The sequence below is a fragment of the Oenanthe melanoleuca genome, chromosome 3, assembly GCF_029582105.1.
Source record: "Oenanthe melanoleuca isolate GR-GAL-2019-014 chromosome 3, OMel1.0, whole genome shotgun sequence".
Lineage (NCBI taxonomy): Eukaryota > Metazoa > Chordata > Aves > Passeriformes > Muscicapidae > Oenanthe > Oenanthe melanoleuca.
This window is the reverse complement of record NC_079336.1, coordinates 30,292,566-30,317,776: the sequence shown is the minus strand read 5'-3', so window position 1 is coordinate 30,317,776 and position 25,211 is coordinate 30,292,566. Positions and strand designations below refer to the sequence as shown.

The following is a 25,211-nucleotide window of genomic DNA, read 5'->3' as shown; positions in this document are numbered from 1 at the left end:
AAAGATGGAGAGGGACTTTTACAAGAGCAAGACAAGAGAGAATGACTAAACTGCAAGAGGGCAGATTCAGATTAGATATTAGGAAGAAATTCTTTACTGTGAGGGTGATGAGACATGCACAGATTGGAACAGATTTCCTGGAGAAGCTGTGGATGCCAGTCTTGGTTTTAGCTGTGACATTTTCTTAGTAGCTGGTACAAAGCTGTGGGTTGGGATTTAGTATGAGAATGATGTTAATAACATCCTGATGTTTTGGCTGATGCTATGTAGTGTTTACACTGAGTAAAGGACTTCATAATGTCTCATGCTCTGCTACTGAGGAGCTGCACTGAAAGCTGGGAGGTGAGCAAGGCCAGGCCAAAGGATTTTTGGGATCTCTGTTCAGAAATGGGCTGGGCATTGATTATCAGGAGCTGAGCAACCATGTTCATCACTTGTTTCTCTTGGGTTCTGTTACTCTCTCTTCCTTTCCTTACTACAATTCTTCTTATTAATCATAGTATTAGCATACTTATTATCACTATTATAACAATTTATTTCAGTTGTAAGATTATTCTTATCTCAACCCATTAGGTTTACCTTTTCTTTATGACTATCCCCACTGGGGTGGGGCATGAACAAAAGGCTGTGTGGTTGCCAGCTGGGTTTAAACTCCATCCCTGGAACTGTTCAAGATCAGGATAGATGGGATTTTGAGCAAACTGACATCAGAAATAATCAGGTAAAAGTATTGATAACTTTGATAATTCTTTTGTATTCTAGTATCTGCATATTCACGCAACTTTTTTTTTTTAACAGGAGCACTAATAACATTTGAATTGAACAGCAATTGAATCCCAGCATACACTCAACAAAACTTCAAAAGGGTTTTTTCCTGTGACTTAGGTGAAATGGACAGGAGAAAACTTCAGAATTGTAACTTATAAAAATAGATAGAATAATAGAATAGCTGATGTTCTTCATTATTAATAACCAAAGCAGCACAACTTTCACGAGAAGGCTCCCGTTTCCTCCCAAATAGACTCAGCCTTTCCTGAGGAAAGGTTTGGTCAGCACACTCTCTGATCACCGCGTGAGGCCTCCCGCACGGAGACGGGGCAGGTGTCCCAGGGGAAGCAGGTGCGTGTCCCAGCGGAACCAGGGGGCTGTCCCAGACCCGGCCCGGGGCACAGGGCTCGCACAGGAGGGATGTCCCCAAAGGCCACTGGCCCCGCGGGGTGGGGCGGTGTCCCGGGCCGGCGCTCTCCCTCGGAGCCCTCACGGCCTCTCTCCCTCCCGGCTCCCGGCAGCCCCGGCGGCCCCGCGCCCGACCCACCCTCAGCGGCGGCGGGCGGCTCCATGGCCCGGGGCCGGAACGCGACCTGTCCGCCCCGCTGGGGGCAGCCACAGCTCCGGCCCGGCCCCGGGGGCGGCTCCTCGGCGCCGGCCCTTCGCTCGCACTCGTGTTTGTCCGGGCCGGACGCGGCTGCTCCTGCGGCAGTCGGGAGAGCCCGCGGGCCTCGCTTCCCGCCGCCTGCTGCGGGGCTGCGATGAGAGGGAAGCGCGAAGGCCAGCTGGCTGCACAGCCCGCCTCAGTCGGGAAGGTGCGGAGAGGGGGAAGCCATGGGCCCCCGCAGGATTCATCTGAAGGCCCCTGGTGCTTCCGCCAGGGCAGGAAGGGTCGGGGCTGTGGGCAGGCTTTGAGCGAGCGTGGCCGGCCTGTCCCAGCCCCGGAGCCCGGTCCCGCCGGGCTGCTCAGGGTCCGGGTGGCGGAGCTCAGCATCACCCGGGCCACCCGAAACCACCCCCCACGCTTCTACACTTCCTTTCGCTGTAAATTGCATGAAGGTCTCCCAGAGTGTTTTGCTGATTAACTTATGCCTCTTTAAACTTTGCTAAACATAGCCCCATCCTAGCCACTGTGCAGAAAATTAACTCTATCCCAGCAAAACCAGCACAATGTCTTAAGAGGAAATGCGATCATGAAACTTCTGAACAGTATTTCTTTAACACTGCCTTTTAGTGGAAACACTGTGAGCCAAGCTCACCAGTTTTTAATTGTATTAAAAATTATGTTCTCTACACAATCTGCTGAAAAGGCTGTTGATAAGGCCAGAAATTAGTCTATAGAGTCTATAGAGGCATAGAAGCCCAGAATCATTTTGGTTGGATAAGATCCTTTAAGACCATCAGTTCCAACCATTAACTCAGCACTTCCAAGTCCACTGCTCAGTCATGTCCCTCAGTGCCACATCTACATGTCTTTTAAATACTTTCTGGGATGGCGACTCCACCACTTCTCTGGGCAGCCTGTTCTAGTGCTTGACAGCCACAAGAAATTTTTACAAATACTTGGTTGAGCAGGCTGAGGAGGGAGGACAGGAGAGATAAGAAATGAGTAATGAAGTTGGATGCATTAGGTGCAGTTAGGCTTATCACAATACATCAAATTTTTCATTGGGGGAGGGTCACTTTCTGAACACAGAAGTATTCAGAAGTGACAATACACACTTTTAAAACTCTCATCCCCATTTCTTGGATAATCTAAGCAGCATTATTTTTATGATGTTCTTTTCTTCAAAAAACTTATTTTTTATCAATATACAGAGTGGAAAATTTCTGAGTTAGTATGCTTTTTTAATTTTTTTTTTAAAGGTTTACCTTACGAACTACAGAAAACTGTTAACACATTGGAACTTTCATTTTAGGCTTCAAATGATAAAAATAAATTAGACAGAGTAAGTTAGAGAGCATTTTCATTCTGACAGCACTACTTATTTCTCAGTGAAACTCAAGGGAAAAAAAAACAAACCAAAAACCATCCTCTAGTCTTCTATTACAGTGACATATGAGCAGCTACATTATCATTTTCTGTGCATCTTTTGTGCATATAAGTGATACAGATGCTTTGCAAACTGGACATTCGTTATGTAGTTTGGAACATCTGTGTTTTCATATACTCTTTTCAGCTGAGACTGAAATAAAAGATTCAGAGACATCAGTGCTTTTACCTGCAAACCTGTCACCTTTATACAGAGAGCTGAATCTAAAAAGTAGAATCCAGGGGCAACATTATTACTGTTCTAAAAAAGAACAAAAAATCTTTGCTTTTTCTGAGAGTACCAATTCTGCTTGCAATTGTAGGCTTATCGAGATGCACCTAAAAATCCTAAGGCCTTCTACCATTAAGCAGCTGCGTGGAGGGATGTTTTTCACTTTATTGTTTCATAACTTTAAGAATTCCAGCCAAAGTACAACTTACTACAGTTTTTGGGTTTGCTTTTAAAATGAGTTGAAGCATCTAAATATTTCCAAGGTGGAAAAAACGTGGTGCACTCCCACCATTAACAGAGCTCTCTAACAACTTTTTTATTCACCTGAAAGCAGCAAAATCTGGGCACAATCAACTGCAGAATCACTGAGATGTGTGTTCCTATTCTATTGAAGACCACTTTTCAGAAATAATGTGCAGAACTTGCATTAACTTTATTCAGTGGGTATTCCCAGTGATTACATAGAATCATAGAATCATTAGGGTTGGAAAAGATCTTCAAGATCATCAAGTCCAATCTTTGACCAATCAGCACCCTGTTTAATTAGACCATGGCACTGAATGCCACATGTAGTTATTTCTTGAACACCATCTCCCTGGGCAGCCCATTACAATGCCTGATTATCTTTTCAGTAAAGGGTTTCTTTGTGATGTCCAAGCAGCATAATCTAACTTCTCATAATTAGTTTTTATAAGGGAACACTGTGTTTGTGCTCATGTATTGGCATGGTGCAAATTCATGTTATAGCTGATAATTAAAAAAAAGCTATCCAAACGTGGGGTGATTAGCACTGTATGGAATCTCAAGTGAGACATCAGTGACATGAAGCTTCCATTTGAAATAAGCTATTTGTAGTTTGTGAGAAAAGCTGATTCTACTAGTTGCACATAAATTCTTTTGATCTTTTTACTAATATGTCTTGTGATCTCAAGAACAGTCAGAGGATATCTTTGTGGCAAAAGGTCATACAAAATAATTAGCTGCTTTTGCTATTAATTAAACATAAAAGCAGTGAGGTGTTTAATCACATTAGAGGTCATGAGTTCTCAGTATTTAACCAATCCACATGCTGAATGATTTCAAACAACTGAGTGGTCAACTAAGAACAAACTCGAAAAACACAGGCTTCAATCAGTTGTTCAAAGTAAATGAATTACATTACTGTCAAACAGGCATACTCTGCTCTTACTGGGTGTTACAGTATCAGCAGGAATTTGAGCATGTAAGAATATATTTTCATTTGCAGAACTCCAGTCTGTCAGAATTTTTAAGACATCTTTATATTTTAATGCATGTGTATTTACCTGAGAATTGGGAGTGTCTGAAAACACATGTGAAACATGCTATCTCAGCTATCATAGCTGCAATTTTGTTTAGCTGAGGAGGGGCAAGAGATACACTCTTTTTAAAAATCATGTGAAAATCATGAGCAGGAGCATCAAAATCTTCTCATCTGAGCCTTTTTTTCATGTGTTTCAGTGCTATATTTAACAAAAAATAAAAAATTTTGGCTTTGTAATTTTTCATTGCTCAGCATCAAGCTGTTTTCAAAAAAAGATTGTAATGTGTTTGTGATGGCTCTATTTTCTGTGTAATTCTGATGGAACCAATATGGCTCAAGCAGTCCCTCTGAGCATAATCTGCAATTCTAAACAAATCATCTGATCCAGGATGTTCAGTGAGTTATGCAATGATATCTTTTTTTCTATTCAGAAACAAAGCATTGTCATCAGGAAAAAAAGGATCACATTTCAGTATCTGATGCAATGAAAACCTTGTTCTATAAAAGCAATATAAAAAGTTAGACATGATATGAGGAGAACAAGGAAGCTAAAAATCTTGCTACCGTTTATAGGCATCATACTGTCACTTATGAATAGATATTTTATAGTGCTTTATCATCACTTACATAAAATTGATGGCAAGTGATTCCATTCCTTTCTATACAGTGTGTCCTAAGAAAAGATAAAACATTTCCTTCAAAGAATTTCACTGCCTGGAAATCAGTATTGAGAGATTCTCACTCCACTAGGTAAGAAAAATGATAAAAGCATGTTAGCAAGTAATCAGAATGATACTTAAAAATCAATGTGACAATATAGAAGATAATTTTATGCATTTACATTTCATCATTTATCTAAGGGTAACAAAACTGTTACTGTGAGACTTTCCTTGTATACAGCAACAGACATCTGAGAAGAATGAAGGATTAGAGTACGAACATATAAAGAGTTTTTATTTAATTTAGTGTTTTTTATTGTAGTTCCACAAAGTTTTCTTCATGAAGTTCATAAAAAGGCAAAGAGGTAAATAGGTAATTGCTAAGATACAGCTGTCCTGGGATATAAAAAATACACTTCTATACACAGAACTTTAACCAAACAACATGTGAGCAGTCCTAGCTAACTGCCTCATGATATAGAAAATTGAGTGCTTTAAAATATCCACATTATTGTGATTGAATCCCGAGACATTTTGATTAGCATTCCTCTGTGCAAGCATGAGGTGTTAGCTGAATCATGGGTTACAACGTCCATTTCTTTCTGTTGACTCAGCTGGGTCAGACATAAGTTTCAATGAAATGAGTTTCATTTCCTGGAACATACTGACTTAATCACAATTCACTAGAAAGGCCAGGTGCCCACCTGAGACACAGTGGTTGTGCTATTGCTTCTAGCACCTCACCTGTGTAACCTGCTCAGAGCTTAAAGGAGACAGAGAGAGTTTCTTTCTTGAGCTAGTTTGCACCTTGTTTCCCAAAGGAGCATTGCACCCAGCAATCACAGTGGTGTTCTGGAAGAGATTTGTCTCAACACCTTTTGCCAAAAATGCTCTGCTTTGAGTGAAATTAGTCTTTAGGCTACAGGGAGCTTTAATATGGTTAAAGACTAATTACCAGGCAGGAAGATGAGGGCTCCAGTTTTGATTCCCTGGTCCAGGTAGCATGTATTTTTCTTTAGAGACAACTGAAATTTGCCTATTTTAAGATAAAAAAAATCAAATTACCTTCATGTGAGGGATTATGTATGGTACCAGATGACATGCAAATGTGGTACTTCTAATCATGGTTTTGGTATTGGACTTGGTAGTGTTGGGTGAATGGTTGAACTCAATAATCTTAGAGGTCTTTTCCAATGATTCCTAATAATTCTATGATCCTGTGCTGTCTCATCCAAAGAGTCATTCCTTTGATGGAAGAGCTGTAATAGCAGTGTTGTCTTGGTGATAGTCTCACTTGAAGTGGGACATCAAACCAAACCAAACAAAATCAAACAAAACCAAACTCAGTATTCTGCTCTGACATTCTCACTGACCACCTGAAGATTGACTGTAATCTGGTGAATTGGTTTGCAAGGTGAAAGAGGTGGGCTTTAACACTGATACAGAAGTGAAAGGAGTCTGTGTGTGCTTGCCCTTTGACTACTGAATTATTGGACAGAAACCAGATAGCATAGCTATTATCTGTATTTTGTAATAATTTTAGTATTTCAGACGTAAAATCACAGGAGATTTTTTGGAGGTTGTGAGCTGTATGCTGGCATACGTGCTCTGATCTACGTTGGGGGAAATCACATGAGATCTGGCAATCTTACACACAGGTAAGACTTTTAATTAATGCAAGAATCTCCCCCATGGCACCTGCCTTTGCCAGTTTCATCCCTCTCAAGATCCTTGGCAGTAGTGCTGAGAAGTCTCCTGCTAAAAAAATCTGCAATCTTTGCACTGCATAGCAACGTGGAAGGTGTTTTGTGGACCTGTGCTATATTGTGGCACTATCATGGTCATGTGCTGGCATGTCAGGCTGGCTGCAGACATAAGTAGTGTGCAATAAATCTGTTCTTACAAACTGTGCAGTCCAGTTTGGTCTTCAAAGTTATGCTAATGTCTTTCCTCAAAACGACCATACTGTTCTGCTCTTGTAGGCGAGGAGAGGGAGTGCCATCTGCTCAGCCATGTAATTGTCACCATTTCATTCACTTAAAATGAGTTTTGTCAGTTTGCTCTAATTGTAAATATGTCCAACTGAATTTAACAAGCTTAAACCATTAATTCATCCTTTTTTCCTAGTGCAAAATGTAGGCTTCAGGTTAATATTAAAAATGTAGATTCTTGAAGCCCAGAATTCCTTGTATCTCACAACTATGTAAGGAAGATTGGAGAAGAAAAAAACACTCCTCAGAAAACCTTACATATTTTAGACTAGTAAAAGAAATTTCTAATACAAATGCTTCATAAATTGGTCATTTATAGAGGCATCCATATACAAATATATAAAGTTTTTATTTATCTGATGAGTATGTTTCAACTATAACAACTCGCTTCCTTATATTTCCTTTACATGAACCTTTCCTTCCCTCAGGAAAATCCCATCACATATCCTGGGTCAGTGGTTACTCAGTTTTACAGCTGAAGGGCTGTAGATACTTCTAACAGATCGAGGTAGCTGTAATCAATATTGTATCTGCTTTGAAACTCCTAACTTGTGCTTTCTGTGGCTCCAAGAACTCATGAGGGAAGGGCCATGGACTGATATAAATCTTTTCTCCCACCAGCTAGGCTGTTGCTTTAGAGAAGAAGAGCATCTGCTTGCAGCATGAGAGGGTCACATTACTGTGGTTCCCATGCCTGATATGAAATGGTGGAGATACACAAATGTGAGCACCAGTAAGTGCAAATGAAGATGCCATTTAGAAGTTGCACGATGTGACTCAAGTGATAGAATTTAAAATTCAAATCTGTCTGTACAAGTTATGTCCTCATGCAGCTGTCCAGAAATCTGAAAGTCCATATGTGGGACTCAGGTTGCGCATTAGAACTAGAAAGATTCAGCTGTGCATATTTTAAGGGGTGAAAGTTGCATGTGCCCATAAGTTGCTACAAATAGCCATTCCATAGGAGGTTTAAAGAGGTAAGCACCCATCTGCCAAAATATCTGTGTTGTCTTTAATCATTTTTCTGCTGAATGAGTAGAAGACATCAGAAAAATCCTATTAAAAAAAAAAATCACCCCAAAAAACCTCAAATCAGCACCCCCTCCCCCCAAAAGCCAAAATGAAACCAGTATTACCAAACCCCGTAATTATGAAGAAAACAAGTGATTAAATCAAATTGGCTGTCATGAAAGGGAACCTGAATTTTATTACATGTGTAAAAATTAGACATAGTTGCCATGACTTACAACAACATAAAACCCCTGTTAAAGGGAAGGACATTTCATTTAAATCCATTGAAACTTCTGTATAAATATAGTTCATAAAATGGACTAAATTCACTTCTAAGTTCTGTTAGTTCTAACTAAATTCTATACTTTTGCTGAAATAATTCACTGTTTGATCTTTCTGTTACATTATGTAAAATTCACAGTTCTTCATTTCAACAGTGACATTAATTTGCTCTCTACTGTAAGCTTGATTGACTATATAACTTCTTGTCTCAAGGATTTAGGAAACAATGAAAGCAGCAACTCAGCAGAGTGAAATTCTTATGTAGGTTACTTGGATAATTCATATCTGAGAATAAAGAAATATGAATTCTGTGGAATACATGTGATACTTGATATATGTGCTTTTATATAATTTCCTTAAGGTCTGTAAGAAAATTAAATTGAAGTTTAATCAGAAGTTTTGCTCTGCACTGATCTGTGAGAACTTAAGGTGAAATTGGATAAGAAATGTATTTATGGAGATGATCCTCTTGTATTCCCATGCATCTTGCATTTGGAGAGGAGTTGTTTTCCAATAGCTTTCATAATTTTTATTTCTTCTTCAACTCTAATATTTTATTTATGCTTTATTCTCATATCCAACACACAGATATGTGCATGAATACATTGAGAGCCATGTACATATGAATATAATTCTCTCAAGAGAAAACATTGCTGTCAATAAATATGCAATGTGGCACATTTGTGACCAGGGAAGGCAGTTCTAAAATGCAAGACTTGATTATTTCAAAACCAGATAGATTTCTTCAAACATGCCAAAGGCAGGTATATGTCAAGATAAAAGCTACATGACTTGGAGTTTAAAAGGGCAACCTAAACATTTTTCAAAGTATTCAGAAATGTGTTTGTTTGTATTCCATACCTAACTAGACTGTTATTCCATAACTAGCTAGACTGGATTTTTACTACACTTTGATAATAATTTATAGTTGGGTAATGAACAAACATGAACAATATTAGCACAACATATCATGTTCCTAAACCTCTAAATGTCATACTAGAAATTGAATACCTTCTCAACCAGAATTACGGCCATTGCAAGGTTCTATTATAAGAAAAGCTTTCCCCTTTTTTTCCTCATTTCAAATATTAATCTATGTAGCCTTCAGAACACTATTCCTTGCTATTAAATATCTTCAGACATTTTTCATCCTTTTGCTTTTAAATGCTTCAGACTGTCCAGAGTTTTTGAAGTACTCTCAAAATTTAAAGAAACCTATGCTACCACTGGCGTTTCTTCATATGCTAAGAAACCCTCTCTTCCTCATAAGGGATTACTTCTGCACTTATTTTCAGGGGTAAAAGTTGTTCTGCCAATATTCATGAAGATGAACTTGTCCTTGCTACTTACATTTTATTTGTGGAAAACGGATCAGATAGATTGCCTGAATGCTCTGGGAGTTAGTTCAGTTTAAAGTCAATACTGAGCCAAAGAGATGGTCCCAGTGTCCCACAGATCATTCCTTAGACTGTCAATCAATACATTTCACCTGAGTCTCTCTAACTCCTCAGTAGCAGGTAACACTAAGGAGGGAAGCACACATTGGAAACATAATGAACACCTCAGTAAGTGAAGCCAAGGGTCTACCTAGCCCTGTTTTGTCTCTCATATAGTGCAGTGGGAAAGGCTGTTAGAATGTTTTTAGAGTTTACTTGCTGGCATATATTTTCTCTGTTGTGTGCTGTTTCAGCTTGTAGACACTATTGAGGTCCTCACTACTGCTGTAAATGATCATCCTTCATTCCTGGCCAGTATTTTTATTCCTGTACTGCATCCAGCTCTGAGGTCCTCAGCATAAGAAGGACATGGACCTATTGAAGAAAGCCCAGAGGAGGCCACCTCCAAAGATGATTAGAGGGGATGGAGCACCTCTTCTATGAGGAAAGGCTGAAAGAATTGAGTTTATTCCGCCTGGAAATGAGAACACTTTGAGGTGCCCTAATTGCAGCCTACCAGTACCCGAAGGGGACCTACAAGAAAGAGAGAGAGGGACTTTTTATCAGGGTTTGTGTTAATTGGACAAGGGGGAGTGGATTCAAACTCAAAGAGAGTTGGTTTAGATTAGATATCAGGAGGAAGTTCTTTACTGTGAGGGTGGTGAGGCACTGGAACAGGTTGCCCAGGGAAGTTGAAAATGCCCTTCAAAGTCAAGTTGGATTGGTCTCTGAACAACCTGATCTAGTGAGATGTGTGTCAGTACACTGGCAGGGGGGTGGAACCAGATGGTCCTGAAGGTCCCTTCCAAACCAAACTATTCTATAATCTTATGATTCTATGATCATTCTGTTTGGCTTGTACCTTTTTGGTATGTGCCATTGCTTAAATTTTATTGAAGAGAGTAAGACAGAAGATCAACCACGGTGTGAGGGAACTAAACTTTTGTCTCTGGCTTCTCTACTAGCACCCTATCTAATGAGGTCAGTTATCCTGTTTGACCCATGTAATTAAGAAAAAACTCATTAGCAACTGACTTGGACTTCAATTTTGCCAACTTTTTTTAACCTAGTTTCTTTCATAGATGTTCATTTATTTAGCCTTCTTTGGTGTGGTATTATTTGTTTTGAAGATCATCCACTGGGTTTTCTTGTCTGTTATGTTCAAAGAAAAAGTGCAATTTATACATATTGTCTTTACTAATATAAGTAATGTTTTCTAACCATATCTCCTTCCAAGTGTCATTGATCATAGTCAAGATGATTTCAGCTAATTATCCACAAGAGATAAGTCACCTGATAGCCAATGGACATTCCATTAGCATAAAATGCCAAACTTCTTTTAAATTTAGATAGTAAGAGTAAGAAAGATAGTAAGATGAAACTGTCTTCAATAAAGCAAAAGGGAGCACTTCAATAAAGCTGACAGAGAATTTGAAGCAACAAAGAATTTGGAGACATCAAAGAGAAGTTGGTTTCCATTAATTTGCCTTTCTCAAAAGTGGCTGCTTTCCATTTATATTACCCTTCATAGCTCATCAACTAAATTTTGCAGAGCCTTACTTCACTTTTCTGCTAGAGGATTTATTTTGATGGGTTGAAATTATGCAATTTTTTTTTCTCCTTCTTTGGTGAAATGACAGCTGTAAGTCAGGCTGCAGCCATACACAGCATCACTATCTATATTTTCCAAAAAAATATATATATTTATGCTTTAGAGATGTTAATTCAGGTTTGAAAAACTGGGTGCTTAGATAAATTGTTTATAAAATAATTAGACTAGGTTTTTAAATATGTCCAAAACACTATTCCTCAAATCTAAATTATTTTCACATATCCAGGAGATTTATATTTTTCTAACAGGACTCACAGGATACTACACCATTTGTAACTGAAAGAGTTGCTATTCAGTACTGCATCAAATGTCATTCCATACAGATTTTCTGTGCTTAATTTACAGTTGCATTACTTAAATGCAGTTAGCTTGCACCACAAGGCTAAGAAAGCCCCTGTGAAGTATCTAAGTACTTCACAGAAACCTTGCAAAATCCTGTCAAATATAGGAAACTCTAAAAAAAATCATTCAATTTTCTCTGAATGAATTAAAAGATGATGCAAATTTCCATGAAAATAAAACTTTGTATTTAAAAAACTGACAGGTCCTTCACTATAAAATCATAAATGCCACTCAAATTGGACTTTTATAAGGGCTTAGACAGTGAGATTTCAAAGGAAATCATTTAAAGGAAAAATTGAGTTATTAATGTCAGAAAATCATGAATATTTGATTGCTAGGTAACTAAAACAGTTCAAACTAAACTGAAAAAATGATAAAGCATGGATTTGTATTTTCAAGATAAAACAAAGAAATAATAAGACCATGAAATAATTTTGAGCCTACACTAAACATACAGGGTAGATCTGTGCATTGGAAATCTTCCCATCCTGTACATTATTTTCCCCTAGTTTTTTTTATTTCTGACATCACTTCGAAGCTAAAGTTCCTTGCATGATGATTAGCACATTGTACAATCTGCTAACTACTTCAAAGACAGAAAAAAAAGTAAGCAGTCATGCTTGGTAGTGAGTTCTTTAATGCCCTAGTTATAAATACCAAAAAACATGTGACAAAAATTATAAGGGTAAATGCACCTTTGATTCTGAAAGATGGTAATAATATTTGATAGTTGTGATGGTTGATCTGGGCTGGTGCTAGGTGCCTTCTAAGACACCCTATTTCTTCCCTCCTTGGCAGGATGCAGGTAGAGAAATTAAGGAGCAGAAAAACTCATGATTCGAGGTAATGGCTCTTGAATAAAGCATAGCAAAGGCTTAACATGGAAGCAAAGGAAAACCAAAAACATTTCTTCTGTACTTCCATCAGCAGGTGATAGCCAGCTACTTCACAAGTAGGGCTTTAGTATGAATAGCAGTTGCTTTGGAAGACAAATACTGTACTAATGAGCTCCCCTCTACCCTTCTCTCAGCCTTGATTGCTGAGCAGATGCCCTATGATATGGGATATCCATACTTTGGTTACTTTGGGTCAACTGTCTTGGATATGTCCCCTCCCAAGACCTTTTCTACCCCCAGTCTGCTGGGTGCAGTAGGGGAGTCTTGGAGGGCCAGCACTGATGCTGTGTTACCAACACCTTTCTTAATCCCCTACAATGCACAGCACTGTGAAGGCTGCAATGTGGAAAACTAACCCTCTCTCAGATACACCCAATACAGTAGCATCTCATTTTATAGTATGCTTTTTAATCTGTTCAAACAGGTCATTGTCTTCTGATGTCTAACACTAAAATAAAAAAAAAAGCCTCATAAAGAAGTATCTTCTTGTTTAATAGTCACTAATAATAACAACTGAAATTAATACCAAGACTCAAACTAGATAGAGGTAACTGTAGAAACTTCTATAGAAACTGGAAACAAGAATAGTTACAATTCTTTTTATTGTTTTCTTTTAAGCAAGTATCTGCACTACATGTTTAAGCACAGAAACATGCTACTTGGGTACAGTTGAACTGATTAAAAAAAAAAAAAAAAGATACACATTTGTAAGATCAAAGCAAGCATCCTCTCTTTCAAAAAATAATAACACTGTTGCAGACTTAAACAGAAACAGCCAGTTGGATGAAAAACTGCTGAACCTGCTGTTTTGATACCACTTTTTGGAAGGGTGATTTCCAGTCACTTGAGCTATGGGTCAGTGAATAAAAAGGAAGTAACTTACTTGTTGACCAGGTATCTGCTGTGGTAAGGTGTTAATGTCTTTACTTGTTTGCACCAGTCTCACTGAGACTGAAATGTAACCCTGAAGCAGCACAACTGACAAAATGGTTTTGACTTCATTTCAGTCATTGAGATATAACACTGTGAAAGGTACTCAGATTTTCTGAATAATTTTCTGAGATAGTGTGTTCCCTTAGGTAAGTGTTTTGGAGGTCAAGGTGCTGCTTTGTGTTATCAGGAGATGAGCAGAATAGACTCTTTTTTCTAGAAAGATTTCTCATTGGTTTGATTCAGCTCCTTTCACATATCCCTGAGAGAAGCGAGCCTTTGGGTTAGCGCCCAGGAAACTGGAATGTTTCTTTCTGAGGTCAACAGAGGACCTGCTGCTTTCCAGCTCTTGCCTGGAATCTCTCAGGCTTCTGTGTAGTTGCTGGGCCAGGCAAGAAGACACATAAGTGTACACTGTGTGTGCAAGTGTTTTCATGCACTTTTGCACATACACCAAGTCCCAAACATCAGGCATTGGGGTTTGGACCCAGAAGTGTTGGCAGATGGAGGAAGGATGTCGGTCTTTTCAGTCACAGAATCACAGAGTACACTCAGTTGGAAGGGACCCACAAGGATCATTGAGTCCATCAATGTTCTGCACAGACCCATTCCCAGGAGTCACACCCTGTGCCTGAGAGCATTGTGCAAACACTTCTTTAACTCTGCCAGGTTTGGTGCTGTGATCACTTCCCTGGGGAGCCTGTTCAGTGCCCAGCCACCCTCTGGGAGGAGAAACTTTTCCTGCTATCCAGCCTAAACCTCCCCTGACACAGTTTCAGGCCATTCCCTGGGTCCTGTCACTGTCACCCCAGAGCAGAGATCAGTGCCTGCCCCTGCTCTTCCCCTCTCAGTGAAGCTGTAACTGCAGTGAGGTCTCCCCTCAGTCTCCTCCAGGCTGAACATACCCAGTGCCCTCAGCTGCTCCTCACACCTTCCCCTCAAGGCCCTTCCCCATCCTTGTGCCCTCCTTTGGACACTCTCTAATGGTTTCATGTCTGTATTACATTGGGGCACCCAGAGCTGCCCCAGCACTGGAGGTGAGGCTGCCCCAGCTCAGAGCAGAGCAGGACAATCCCTCCCTTGCCCTGCTGGCAATGCTTTACTTAACAAAAGTGAGCTATTACTAGCCATCTTAATTAAATCTCCCTTTAAAAATTCCTTAAAAAATCTCTATAACAGGTAAGGATCAGCTAGGAATCTCCTGTGAAAATAAGAGAAGGGGAGAAGGAAGAATACGGAAATTTGAAAAGTAATGTGACAGTGGTGATGTTTTTACTGATATTTCGGAGGCAAGCCAAACTGCTCATTTGGATTCCTGCTTGTACAATTTATTTTGTCAGACTTCTTTTTATATTGCATAAGATAAGAGATTAACAGGTAAAATAAGGACACAGAAGAAAGTTTTAAAATACTTAAGCTGGCAATCCAAGTATCACAGATGTTGAGTTTGCAGGCAGTAAATCTCTCCTTCTGCAGTGGGCAAGTCTCTGCCTCCAAAGAGCTTTAGGAGAGCCATGGGATGCTTTGGATTCAGCAGGATCACTTTCATAGCTTTCTCTGACATAAGAGAACAGTAATGTGCCTTAAATATAAGCTTTGTTGGTGGATTGGATTAATTTTACTAGTGACATAATCTGAATTTAGATGTACAAACTGTTTAAAAGTTGGAGGTAAGAGTTTCACAGATAAACCCACCAGGCCAAATTCTGGGGTTCCTGAAGTGCTCAAGATTCTGCCAGGTCTGGTTTAGAGTTTTTATAGGCTATGAAACACAAAAACTCTGAGGAAAGTCTTCAAGATTGATTCACTGTACCGGTTAATATCCCACAACTGTTCCTTTGGCACTGCATTGTTTATAAATGAAAGCTTTCAAATTGAAATCAAGTTTCTGGCAATTGCCTTTCTGAGGACAAACAAAAGAACCAATAAGGAGTTAAGCAAGAGCCTTTCAGGAAGTCATTTGGGAGCTTGAAATTCTGCTTGAGTTTTCCCTTTCTTATTGAACTGATTGTTTCCTCCTTTGGTATCTCTTCCTCTGCCCTGCAAATGAAACATCCAGTCTTGTCTTTCTGGAGAGAGTTGATGGATGAAACTATTTCATACTATGCACTGCTACCCAAGCTCTTTATCCCGAATGGATTCTGCATATGGCTGATTTTCCCCATACAAAGTAAGAAGTAAACAGAGAGTGATAGATATTGGCTTTTCATCATCTGATCTGTCAGTTGCTGTACATTAGGATGTTATCTATGCTTTTAATTGTGAGTAGGAGAGGGATTTAGAGCTTGCAGGAGCGTAATTGTTTCACAGTAAATCTACAGATAAGTCCCTCTTTCTTACTGCCCACGCAGTTTCCACTGATTTTAGAATATTAAATTGTCCTTTTTCCTTCAAATGCTGGTGCCTAAAGGAAGATCTATTATCCTGAAGTCTTTGTAACTTAGACTCTAATGGGATGTTGATATTGCAAACCAATAACTAAAATGAGGAAATATTAAAATGAAGCACAAGGCTTCTTTTATTACTGTCATAGTTCTTTACTGCATTGATTTTGAAACATGTTTCTATTTTTTCTCTAATCACAGTCTTAGAGTTAAAAGTTTTGATAATTGACAAATTTCTTTCTCATGTGATGTATTCCTGGAGACAAGGTGTCTTGTGTGGGGGAGGGTAACAAAGGGGAAAGATTCCTACCGTTGACTGTGCCAGACACTGTGGAATTTTCTTTTCAGTTTACTTCAACACATAAAAAAAGACTTATTTTGATGTCTAATTCTCAAATTTCAGTGAATTGCTTATTCCTTATTATGAATGTTTTGAATTCAAATGAGCAAATACCTTTTGAAAATAAGGTAAATGGTCCTTTGATTAAATAAATACCTGTGGTCCCTCTGGATTTGTCTTTGGGTTTTTTGTTTGGTTGGTTTTTTTTTTTGATCTCCATCAATGTTGTTTTATCTGTGCAGTGAAGGTACAAAATATGTGCCTATTTAACAAAGACTACTTGGGTAAATGAGATAATGAACAGCCACAGTTGCTTATGTCCCCTAACCTGCCTAAGAAGACAACTGAAATTGCTCACTGATATTGTTAATGCGACAAATGCACAGAAGAAAAATATCTCTGTTTATCCATCCTCATTCACTGGCAGGAATTTATATTACAATAACACTGCTCATAGATGTAATATGAAGTGGCTTCTTATTTAGTATTTTTCTAATTGCATTCTTTGAATCAGTGGGTGACAAAAGGTAATAATGATATAAAAAATGAGACAAACGCTGCTTTGCACCATCTCCAGCTAGGAAGTGCTGTTTCTGTCCCACATCTCTAAAGAAGCACGAATTACTTCATGCAAACCTTGAAGATTTCCTGTGACATGAGTGACAAGGTCAAGGGACACAGAGATGTGCACCTGCAGCTGGAACTGGAGCTTCTCTTCAGGTGGACTTTGGAATGCCTCAGAAGACTGGATACCACCAATAAAAGCCCATAGTTTGTGGTGAGGTAGTGCCTCCTATATATCCTTTGTCACACAGAGCAGCTTATTATCCCAGTGCCAGGGATATTTGGTGTTTTTACACTGAGATGCTGATATACTATAAAAATTAATAAACTATAGATAGTTTATTTTTGCCTTGACTTCAATTTTTATTTCTACTGTCCCCTTGTTTTTTTTTCCATTCATTTCATCAAAATAAATGTTGTAACACATACAAACAGGCATGATTAAAAATAAAATGTCAGATACATTTTGTGAATAAAACATTTTGGCATTGTGCATCTTCTTTTCAGAGGGTAAAGTAATAGCATTTGGCTTGGTATTTCCTCCAAGGAGATAATTTACTTTCATAGCTGCCTTATAGAACAGGATGATTTTACAGGAATAATTAAAAATTTGTGGGATTTTTTTGTGCTTGGCATTTATGTTTCCATTTTAATTGAGTTTATAGGATTGTCCTTTCTGTTCTGTGTCTATTTCAATAATCACTCAATGCCAAAATTTTCAGGTAGAACTTCAAATAGATTGGAGTAACATTTGGTATGCTGAACAGTGATGAACAAAACCCACAATTCTCTTTTCCTTTCTTAATTTCCTAAGATGATATAGTGGAGTGTATACTGTTACAAAACCAACAGAAATTACGAATGTGATCCCAGTATTCTTTTGAACTACACAATCATATCATTCCATGTATGTAGAAAACTAAGCAGAAAAATAAGAAGACTTTGACAATAGCACCAGAGATTGGCTTGACTCCTTATTTACTTCCCTCTGAACCCAAGCAATTTTTGTGTGCTTAAGCAAGTGTTTATAATGACACTTCATTTTTAAAGATAACAGTATTCCTATTATTCTGTGGGTACTTGGCTGCAGGGAACAGAAATATATCTACATAGTGAGAAAACAGGCAAATGGAGGTTCAATAAAGCGTTAAGTAATACCACTAATGACAACCACAAAATAAGGCAGTGGGAAAAGAAGGGAACTGGCCACTGACATTGTTCAACAGCCCATGGCAGTACAAGATTAATCTTGAAACACTGACTTGTGGACCAACCAGTAAATTGCATAAATTACTTAAGAGCCTTTAACATTAAAACATTTAATGATGTATGTCATCTGCCATGTGCAGCGTGTCACATCCTATTGCAATACTCAGTATGTTATGTGTAACCATCCATCCTGAATATTGTTGCTAAATTTGCCTAGCTTATCCTTGGTTTATGAGACAATAAAATTTCATCTCCTTATATAATTTAAGGAAGCAAAATAAAAATTTAAAGCTACATGGAAACCATTTGTTATTTTGACATTGAAATTTCTCCTCTAAGATCTTATCTAGATCGACAAGTTTTCCTAATCTGACACCAGGGCTGTTGTTACCACTAGATATGCTGACTCACCAAAAAGTGGATAGCTTCTGCTAGTTTATTCACTTAGCTTAATAGCTTTTCCATTTTATGAGCAGTGCTAAATTGAGGAAAAAAGGGTTTTAGAAGAAATCCAGTCTTCTAAAAATTTTGGAAGTTTTGGACTTTTTAATTTAAATTTCTTCTCTAATTCTAATTTTTGTTTGTTGATTTTTATCATTTATCTGTAAATTTTTGTAAACAGCTCAAATAAAATCTCCACATTCTTGGATACTTTCCTCACAAGTAAATGAAATATAAACTGATGAAGGTGGCTGTTTACTGAAGTATTATATGAAAATTCATGCCTCCAAGGCTTTTGTTTAAATCTAGCATTCACCTACAGCTATTTAAAAAATTAATTGCTGATAGATAGGAGAGTTCTGTCAGTTATGTCAGTGGTGGCAGTATCAGGATCAGTTTAAAAAATATATCCCCACTTTTTCAGTTCAGCATGGGCATTTGTATAGTCTTGTGTCAAACAGTCCCTTTGTAATTTTGGGTGTAGATATTAGGAGCCTGACTGATATTGCATGTATGTGTTAGAGCATGTGTGTGGATAAGTGTATGTGTTGTGTGTGTGTGTGTGTTTACACACTCACATTCAGACAGTTGTTTTGCATCTTCTGAAATGAACACAATTTTTAGGCTTTTTTTGGTTTTGGTTTGGTTTTTTGTTGTTGTTTATTTTTGTTTCTGTTTTTGTTTGTTTTGTTTTGTTTTGCTTTGCAACACGCTGAAAACCTTTACTCTGATGCATGGAACTGACATTCTGCTTAGAGTTGTACACGTCTTGTACAAGACTGCCAAGCTGGAAAACTGTATTTTGCAATTCCATTGAGATTTTGCAAACAAAGGTCTGACTCATACAAATTGATAATATACACTCTGCAATCTATGTCAGTTGAACATTTTTACAGTAATAATCTTCTTGCAGCAGTAATCAACATAGTCATGTTGTTTCAGAAAACAATACAAAGGAGCCACTGGAAAAAGCAAAAGATGTAGAAATATTTGACTGAAGAGCTACTTTTCTTCACTTCAATAAATGGTCCCTATGCTAACCCAACTCTGTCACCAATCAGCTCAAACCTCTCCATCCAGAAAACACAAAGTGAGAGGGAAAGTTGGTCTCCTAAGGATTTCAAGGAGAAATGATGGGGCTTTTTTATTGTTTTGTCTTGGTTTTTTCCCTGCCTTTGTCTCCTGTCACAGAGAAAGCCTTTTTCTTTTTCCTCCACTTCTGAATTCTTTGTTCATGTGCAGTAAAAAAAGGTTGATCTAAATTTTCTAAGAGATATGCTTTTATACTTGTTTCAGGTTTAAAAAGAAAAAAACAGGGCTTCCACTTCAGTGAAACAGATTTTTCACTGACTTTTAAAATTGTCACATCAGTCAAAACAGCTCCATCATGAAAAAATAAGGCACAGAAAGTGTATTTGTAGAAAAGTAAGTGTTAGTGTTAGAAAGAAAGCAAATAACTTTTTTATTTTCTTCTCCAAAGAGCTTAAAATCCATTCAATAAACATCAAGGTCTTCAAAATCACACCTGGATAAATGTAACTAATCAAATTTTAAATTGTTTAATATTTGTAAATGGCTTTCTATTCAAACATATCTTTAACATTAAAAAATCAAAGAATAGTGACAGACAAAAACTGAGAAAGTTTAATTTGGCACTAAACAAGAACTTTGTATTGGATGCTGACATATTTTTTGTCCTACTGATTACCCTTGTCTTCTGCAGGTTATGAATGAGAAGAATTTGCTCAGTGTTTCACTTATTTATTAGGAAGCACTTCACAAAATGAGAGCACTGTTCTTCTATGCTATATGGCTTTTAATTTGACTTATACTCATTGGAATTACTTATGTAATGTTACTTTAAATGTGCTGAGATATAAATAATATTATTTTCAATTTCCCCTTTGTACTTAGAGACATAAATATACTTGCAGAAATTGTCTTTAAGAAAGACAATTACAATACACATAATTTGTTCTATTTTTCTTGGTTCCACCTTTAATTTTGCTCAGATAATGTTAGTATTGTTTTATTTATTTTTTTAATTTTCAAAAATCAGTATTTGTTTTCCTTTTGAGTTAATTTAGCTTGCAGTTGGCCCATTGGCAAAATGGTTTAGAATGGTTTAGAAAAGTATTTCAATAGCTTCTAATGATGTTTCTTCATCACTGGGAAAACTTTTTTGTTTGTATTGTTCTTGCATCTTATAGTCTGCAGCATTTGAAATACTAGGCCCAAGTACTATGGGAGGACCACGTGCAGACCTTTCCTCATGTAGAGCAACGTGCTTGCCAAAGAAGGCTCTGCTAATGCTGAAATCATTTTGGTACATTAAGGTCAGGCTGTGTCTCTGCAAGCTCTGGAGAGCTGGCAGTGCCACACGCAGTTAGTGCTGGCCAGCTGATGTCCCTGTAGGTGCAGGACAGGCACTCTGGAGAGTGGTGAGGTCCACCCAGAGAAATCCTGGCCAGCTGTTCCTGTCTCCTCCCATTAGCTGGGAAGGGAATAGAGCAGTGTCTCTGTTTCTGAGCTCTGGCAGCTGAGGCTGGGTGAGAGAGCTGCAGCCTCACTGCAGATGCTGTGCAGCACTCTGGGCCGTGTGGCAATGCCACAGAGCAGCACCACATGGAACCCAGGGCAGCGCCTCAGCTGAGTCACTGAGGGGTGCTGGACACAGCTTGGGTATCAGCATGAGACATCCACATCCATGGGTGAGGGTGGAAAGGACAGTGACGCATTTTTTCCTGACAGAGAACCCAAAATTGCTGTTACTGGCAGCCGAGATACCTCTGAGACACCTGAGCAAATAACATTTAAAATGACCTGCTACAATATTTGCCATGTGCCTCTCACTCCCAGAGTACACATTAGGACCAAGTTCATTTTCTGTCACTGAAAACTCGTGACACATTTGGGATAAAGTACTGCATACTAAGATTTCATTAAATAACGAAGAATTCACTGCCAGAGCTCAAGTAATTATTCAAGAGTTGTGCTTTCATAAAAGGCTTTTTTCTCACCATTAAATCTTCTTTTAATGATGTGCTTTTCATTTAGTTATAAGGAAATTACTTGAATTGTCTCAATAAAAGTTTAAGCAGTCTTTATTCTGTAACTAAAAACATGCACAAGAACAAATAATTTCAAAGATATATATCAAGTATATGCAAACTCTACTGAATCATTTCTTTTGAAGCAATTTTGTGAAACCACTTAAAATCATATGGTGAGACATGACTCTTACAAACTGAAGAGGAAAAATTAATTTAAAATACAGAGAACAATCTTAATTTATGCTTGTTTATGAACATTTATTACTAAAAGATATTAAAACAGAATTTTTAATGTTCACAACTGTCTCACTCCCACCCTACCACTTCCAACATTTCTGTAATAGAGACAATTTTCTGAAAAAATATTATTGTTTTGTAATTAGTGTATGAATGTAGAGGAAAAACTGGTTCCTTTATTCACTCAATCATAGGGGGCAGAGCAGGGTAGTCATCTCTGTTTAGGCTCATGCATCTTACCAGGGCCTTATGGAGAAATCTTGGCCAACTGTAGCATTGTAACTCTGTCTGTAATTCCCAAAAGAGGGAATGCATGCATACATGCCCTGCAATATAACACTGAGATGGCCAGGGCTCCCTGCTGTGGAGGAAAGTCTTCACACAAACTCAGAGAAAGCCAGCCAAAAAAGCCTGATATTTTTAAATTATTTAGAGACCCCCAGATTCACTGGTAATAGGCAAAGGAGGGATGTTTGAAGTTTTTTGTTGCATTATTGGGTATAACTTGTTTGGTTTTGCCCAACATAATAGCACAAACCACAAACTCAATGCACTGTGTCAAAGCCTAAAGATTTTTGTTGTTCTGAACTGTGAGAGTTCTCAGGAAATATAATGGTACCCCAGACAGAAAACAGAAGAAACCAGAAGGGTCAGTGTAATAGCAGTGGGTGGGTACCTGTGCTGAGCACCAGTCCAATTCCTCAGGTGGGTAAGGGACAGTCCAGTGTATTCCTGTGCTAAAAGTGCATTTGAATTCTGGAGCAAGTTGCACTTGGAGGTAGATGGGCATGAGTGGGCTCTCTGCAGAGAGCATGCAGTGCAGGCTCTCTGGTCATCCCTGCTGTAGCCCATCTTGGAGGGGTCTTTGGCAGCCACATCAAACCAGTTTTTCATCTACACATGACTCATGAGCAATGGCTGTGTCACTTCCAGCCTGAATAAGTCTTTCCCGCTGTGGCAGATGCATAGCTTGCCCCAAGACCTTGTCTGATTTTTCTGAAGAAAGAGAACACCCTCCATTCCTGTGCACCCAGGACCATCTGTCACATCTCTGCAGCCTCAGACATGCCTGTGATGCTGGCAGTGCTGCCCTGTGCTGCCCTGTGGTCCTGTCCTTGTGACTATGGCCAGCTTCATTCTCAGGTATGACTATCTCCCTCACAGAAAAGGACACAGAGGCAGGAATTCAGTCTCTGTATTGAAAAATTAGGACAGGCATAGGTGATCTGTTAGGTGCTACCAGGAGGTGAACAAATTAAAATGTAGGAGTAATGACCGTGTCAGACTTTTGAGTCTAATTCTTGCCTTGAGCTGACATGTGAGCAATAATTGTGCTCTCTGGTGAGCTGCTCTATGGACACAAGTAATTATAGTCCTTGATACAAAAAAAACGTGGATCTCATTATAATGAAGCACAGAAGTAAACAAAAATAAATGGACTAGAGCTAAATGTTCAGAATGCCATTTATATGCTTGACTTTAGACAGTCCCCCCAAGTTTTACATTCGAAGGGAATCTTCATGTGGAATTCTGGCTTTGGAAGTAGAGCCTGTGTGAAGAGTAGCTGTTAGAGATATTTGTCCAATACCTGAAAAGAAAATGGTTATTCAACTGAAATATTTCATTTTGTAGTAATCAAAGTGCAAATTTTGCGGAGATACACTGCTTCTAAAGTTAAAATACAATTCTCTGCTCACGTTTCTGTGGTAACTAGCTCAGTAACACTAAATAATTTAGTATTCCAGTCCCATTTCATTAAAACCCCAGAGTACTTACAAAGGATAAGTGTAAAAGCATGAAATTCATGTGACTAACTGTAGTCAGTTACCCTTAAGAGTCAGTGCAGATCTAGGGAGTAACTAATTCATTCTAGAATAGATGTCTTAAATATACTGTGGATATATGTATTTAATTAAAATAATCCAGCCTAGAAACATGCAAAGTTTAGACTTAGAAATCTGATCTCCCTGTGTTAGGATTTCATTCAAGTAAACCTGCTACCAAACTTCGTAGATATCCACAAAGTATATGAAGCTTACCATGCAAAAAGCTGCTGTGGAAACTCATGCTGGCCATCCAGCTTTCAAGACAGATTTGGTGATCAGTCAGTTACATTGTCTGATTCTTCCACTTTTGTAGGGAAATTGACTACATGGCTACATAAATTCATGTAATTGCCAGCATTTCAGTGTTTCCTTACCTGACAGAACATGGCACGGAAACATGTATTTGATGGAAATCCTGGTTCCACTGAAAGAGAAATGGGAGATTTCTTTGGTTTCTTTGACTTCAGAAATGCCAGGATTTCACCCAAGGATAAAGGATGGTTGTCCTATGTCACCTCATGTGTTCGCAGGAAATGAAGATGATTCCTCAAATTTCATAAAAAAAAATCTAACAGCCCCCCCTTGTCTGGCAGGCTCCCCATTGCATGTTCCAAAAAGGCACCTGCAGGCAGCTCTGCCCTAGGGAATGAGTTGTCTTGTGCTTGAAAGGTGAACGAAGAAACAAGTGCTGGAGTTCAGCAATGACTCACATCTGGCACTGCATTTTCCTGGCACTTCTGAGTGGCACTGCCCTGCTCTGCTCCACAAAAATATTTTGAGTTATGTGGGAAATATTTTACATGGAAAAGCAAAGCATGCTGTATGGGACTCAAAAGCATCTTATTATTTCATCCCTTATTCAAATCACTCTTTAGATCAATTTGTATTAATGCTCATAATTAATTTGGCCATGCATAATGCATGTAATCCAAGTATCTCAGAACCCTTCTTGAGCATTCTCTAACTAAGCCAGTCACCATCTCTCAGTGAAGCACTCAAGGAATCTGTGTGACTCGTTTCATCCAGTGCCAAGCAGCACTCACCTCTGGGGTCAAGGAAGGCACAGCAGCATGTTCAATAATGCATAGCAGCATTGTGCCACGCTTTGGGAGGGAACTGAGAAGTAGAATCCCTAATTGGAACTACAGGGGGTTTAAGGAAGGAAAATGTATTTATCTGCAATTTCAGATTTAAAGGTGCTAACTTGTTCTTTCCTCTGAAGATTGTCAAAGGCTCTTTCATGTCCAGTTGGCTTTTTTAGTTCACAGGTCTGAGAGGAATGCCTTACCATATCATGATTTTGTGACCTATTATACCTTGAAATTCTGTATCTACACATAGCATTTATTTTCCCAAAGTAAATAGCCAATGTGATTCTTTGATCAAAGCTGTAAGCAATTGCCAATATTTAACATTTCTCCCTAAAAGGCTTATTTCAAGCAGTTTTATTGTCCCCACCATACAGAAAAAAACTGAAACATTGGGAAAATAAATTATCTCCCTCTACATATTGAGAAAGTCAGTGATTAAAAGGTCATCAAATCTTGTTTTCCGAGCCTATATTAGTTTGCTAAGCTCTCACTTGTTGTTCTTTCTGTCTATTAAATAATTCCTAGCATTCTGTATGACACTCTATTTTTGATACCCTTAATTAAAATACAGCTTGAACACAGAGTCTATAATA

The 25,211-nt window shown here is 38.5% G+C and overlaps 1 protein-coding gene across 1 annotated transcript in view; it reads right to left on the bottom strand.

Moving 5' to 3' along the window:
• The window catches only part of MEI4 (meiotic double-stranded break formation protein 4), a 143,984-nt gene that overhangs the window by 66,410 nt on the left and 52,363 nt on the right, over window positions 1–25,211 (bottom strand). The window contains exon 4 of the mRNA XM_056486948.1: window positions 1,457–1,524. Coding sequence (XP_056342923.1) covers window positions 1,457–1,524 — 68 coding nt within the window. The remainder of the gene's footprint in view (window positions 1–1,456; window positions 1,525–25,211) is intronic.